The sequence below is a fragment of the Arachis ipaensis genome, chromosome B03, assembly GCF_000816755.2.
Source record: "Arachis ipaensis cultivar K30076 chromosome B03, Araip1.1, whole genome shotgun sequence".
Taxonomy (NCBI): Eukaryota; Viridiplantae; Streptophyta; class Magnoliopsida; order Fabales; family Fabaceae; genus Arachis; species Arachis ipaensis.
In genome coordinates, this window is record NC_029787.2 from 132,801,102 (window position 1) to 132,805,810 (window position 4,709).

The following is a 4,709-nucleotide window of genomic DNA, read 5'->3' on the forward strand; positions in this document are numbered from 1 at the left end:
ATTGGTTTCTCTTGCTAGACATAACCAGTGAGTAAAGCCTCATACTCGGATTGGTTATTGCTAGCTGGGAATGAGTATTTTATTGCTTGTTCGACATAAACCCCCCGACTTGTCTTTGAGAATGATGCCAGGCCCGCTGCCATCCTTGTTGGAAGCTCCGTCTATATACAGTTCCCATTCAAGAAGAACTTTGTCTATTGTGGTAAATTCTACGACAAAGTCGGAGAGCAGCTGGGACTTTAGTGAACCACTAGTCTAATACATAATGTCATATTCTGACAACTCGATTGACCACTTGATTAACCTTCCTACTAGGTCAGGCCGTGCAAGTATCTGCCGCAATGGTTGATTGGTCCGTACTATGATCTCGTGGCTTTGAAAATAATGGCAGAGACGCCTTGTTGTAATTACCAGAGAAGATGCTGGTTTTTCAATAGTCGGGTACTGTGTTTCTGCGTTTTGTTTACCGTGTACTAGTTTGTGCAATATGGGTGGGGAAGCGAGAAGTTCTTTAAACTCGGTAAATGCCCATTCGCATGCATCCAACCATGTGAAGCTTTTGGATTTTCTCAAGCTGTTAAAGAAATGGTACGACTTTGTTTCCGATGTTGGAAAAAATCGTGCCAAGGCGGCCAGTCTTTTCGGGTTAGTTGTTGTACTTCTTTGATTGTTGTTGGTGACTTCATTTTGTAATACTGCTTGGCATTGTTCAGAATTTGCTTTAATTCCTCGATGTGTCAGCATGAAACCGAGAAATTTCTCCCTTGTACTCCAAATGCACATTTCTTGGGGTTTAATCGCATGTCATGCTTTCTTAGTTATTCAAAAACTTCTAGGAGGTCGGATTGAAGAGCCTCTTCAGTTTCTGACTTGACCACCATCTCGTCGACATATATTTCCATGTTCTTGCCAATCTGGTGTTGAAATACTTTGTCCATTAACCTTTGATAGGTTGCACCTGCATTCTTGAGACCAAAAGGCATTACTTTATAACAAAAATTTCCATAATCAGTTATAAATGCTGTTTTATCTTCATCTGTGGGATCTATTAGTATCTGATTATAGCCTGAGTAGGCATCCATAAAACTTAAAACTTTAAAACCTGAAGTGTTATCAACTAGCTTGCCAATGCACGATAGTGGGTATGACACAGATTTGCCATTTGCCAGAATTTATCTTCACTGTCACAACGTTTGCTAGTCATGATGTGAATCAGATATCTCGTATGAACCCTGAACTTAATAGTTTTTGTGTTTCTGTAACGGCGGCTTCCTTTCTTTTGCAATTGAGGTCACGCTTCTTTTGTTTTATTGTGCGAGCTTTTGGATCTAAGGCAAGGTTGTGGCATATCACATATGGATCGATCCCGGAGATGTTGGCTGGGGTCCAAGCAAATAGGTTAGCATTTGCTCGAAGCAGTGTAACAAGTTTTTGTACTTCACCTGCATTCAAGGCGTAGCCGATTTTAGTGCTTTGTAGTTCATAATTAGTAAGACTTACCTTTCGGAGGTCATCGGTTGGGGTAGTTTGCTCATCTCGATTTAATTGAGGGTCGAGTTCATTTAATCTCGGCATATCATCGGTGTTGTAAATTGAGTTGATTCGCAGAATTGATTCCGTATGGTGTTGTTTAGTCTTTAGTCCAGCTTATTGTGTTTCTTTGTATTCGGCTGTTAACGTACTTGTCCAGTAATCCTTGTCATGCTAGCCATTGCAACAAGTCCTTAGCAACCATGCATTCATCAGTTGTGTGGCCGAACTTCTGGTGAAATGTACGGTGCTTGCTCCTGTCCATGTATTTCTGATCCTGATAAGTGCCTGCTTTGCTGGGTGGTTTTATGATTTTTACGTGGAGGATTTCTTTGATTATGTCTTCTCTTTTTGTGTTGAATTGCGTGTACAAGTCAAATTTAAGTGTTAGTTTGAATGATTTTTTAATCTCACGTTTGATTTGGCCTTCTGTGCTTGTCCTCATCCCTTCTAGGTGTTTGTCTCTCGGCCATCCTGGCTTGTCTGAGCTCTTTGATCTCTATTTGTCTAGCCTCTTTATCCCTGAATTCGGTTAGTGTTTTGAATTTTGTGACAGCGATTGTCTCTTGGAACTTTTCCGGGCGGAGGCTGCTTTTCAGGACATGTAGGTGTACGTCAGGGCTAAGGTTAGGAATCTTCATTGCAATGTTGGCAAATCTTGTCATGTAGTCTTTTAGACTTTCGTACTGGCCTTGTTTGATAGTGCTGATGTAGTCAGAATTATGCACATAGATCTTTGATGCTGCAAAATGATTGATGAATAGTTCAACGAACTCGTCGAAGTTAGTGACTGATCCTGCAGGTAAACTAGAAAACCGAAGTAAAGCAGCTCCGTCCAAAAAGTTAGGAAAAGAACGACATAAGATTGATTCAGATGTACGATTTAAAAACATCATGGATTCAAATTTTGTAACATGTATTTTAGAGTCACCAATCCCTTAATACGGCTTCAATGCTGTTAGGAGTGTGAAGCTTTTTGGCATTTGAAAATCTATTATCTCCTTCGATCAAGGGTTCGTTTTCCTTCTCGCGGGTTTCAAAGGTTTTACATCCATTGCTGTGTTTGTCTCTGATTGGTTTTCCTCATCATTGTTTTCCTTATCAGCATTCTTCCTATCTCCATCGTCTTTACTCTCGTTGGTTCTATCGGCTAGGAGATCGGCTATTTTCTTAACCTCTACCTAAAGGGCGATGTTCATAGCCCCTAGCTCATCATGAGTTGGAGGAGGAGGTGGAAGCATGACATCATCGCCCATAGTCCTGCAAAATAATAACAAGAAATCGATGTGAGGTTATTTGAAAAATTCGAGTCCCACGGTGAACGCCAAATGTTATGGTCTGAAACTGGTCTCCGAAGTATAGCTCGGTCACACTGAATGATGCTCCTAGATGAAGTGCGTTGTACTGTGAGCTTCTCGTCAATCCAAACTGCGTGTGGAACCTGCAAAAAAAATTCCAGCACCCAAGTCAATATCCAGTTACAGAATGAATAATTCTAATACTATATTACTATCCTTTTCTTTGTGTATTGACGCATATGATGTTCCTCTATAGCTCGCATGGGTCTCTATTTATTGCCATATTGCGGTAATCGACTTCGCTCTTTATAGTCCGAAATTCATGCAGCTACTATAGAGGTGTAATACGGTTTTTTAATCTAAACCAATTTTTTGTCCAAATTTAAATAATCAGTTCCAAAGTATAACGTTGTGTATTTGAGATATTTGGACACCGATCAAAAAGTATGGCGTACATGTTTTTGTTACGGTGGGCGTTGTATGGAACTATCCGAATAAAATATCAACTAAGTAACTTTAACACCAAAGATTTGAGATTAACTCGTGAAGCATGTGAAGCATTGCAATATATGCAACATCAAACATTCAAAACCTTGTGTTATAATGAAAATAATTTTTCATTGTCCACAAGATATAAAATATATGCATGTCGATGTCCAAGCAAAATAATATAAGAATTGGATCGACAATTCTTTAAGTCTTTGGACTAGGTAACTACAGAGAGTTTATGTCGACGACATTAAAAATAAAAAGGGCAAGCTATTAATGCAATGTGATTGGTTTCATGATCAAAGTATATATTATTAGTAAGCAAAGCGCATAATATGTTGACAATCAAAGCATTTGAGACAGGTGGTGCAATTAAAGGCATGAAAAGAAACGCAACTTTGAAAGTGATTGCCGTTTGATGTAATACAAGAATTAAAGATAAAAAATAATAGTAAATAATAAATGTTGAGATCTTTATCAATAATATCACAAGAAGATGAATAAATTCTTTTAAAGTGAACAAAGTTAATTAAAATTTGTTATGAATTTTTTTTGTTTGAATTTGATGAACAAAATGAAGAACAATGAGAATAATTGGAGAAAAGTAAATAATAGAAATGATCTCTCAAATTTCAGAAAAATTTTTCTTAAGAGAAGTGGGTTAAAGTCTTTTTATAGTCTCATGCTAGTTTAAAAGGGGAGTATATTATCCAATAATTATAATGTCATATTCAGCCTATTCCTTTTATCTCAAAATTTGTTACTAAATAAAATAATTAGCAACATGTATTTTTGGATGTTACTATTATTTTAAATCTTTTTAACTAAAAATAGGTATAAGTAGAAAGCTAATCTCCATAAATTGAGGTAGCAGTTCTGACATTGCTTCGTGACAAAGAGGTGTCAGAGTAAAAGGATGCTCATGACATGTGATATTAGTGAAGGGATATCTAATTTGGTTCATTTTAAATAAGATGGTATTCTCTACATTTCAAATCAAACTAATCCACTTTCACTAATTTAGTACCCACTAAAAGAAAAATTCAATTCTTCAAGATGTTGTTTTTGGATTTTATCCTTTTAGTCCAACACCGCTAGCAAGAATTTACTCTTTTTTAACTAGAGTTAAACGCAAATCGAATCAGATCGGATATAGTCAAAATCTCAATTTGATCCGCACTGAAATTATCGGATTGGATCGGATCAAATATCCACGTTTTAAAAATATTTTAAAAAATTTATTTTTATTAAAAAAAATCAATAAAATTCATTTTTTTATTCTTTTAAATATGTTTACTCGTAAAATAATATTAAACATACTTTTCTTAAATAATAAATTAAAATAATACAACATATATGATAATTATTAGTTGAAATAAAACATAAAAAAAA

General features: G+C 36.1%; 1 protein-coding gene across 1 annotated transcript; it reads right to left on the bottom strand.

The window, feature by feature from the left end:
- On the bottom strand, positions 1,941-2,426 carry LOC107634019. The gene has a single exon (XM_016337602.1). It carries the CDS (start codon positions 2,424-2,426, stop codon positions 1,941-1,943), a length of 486 nt encoding a protein of 161 aa, XP_016193088.1.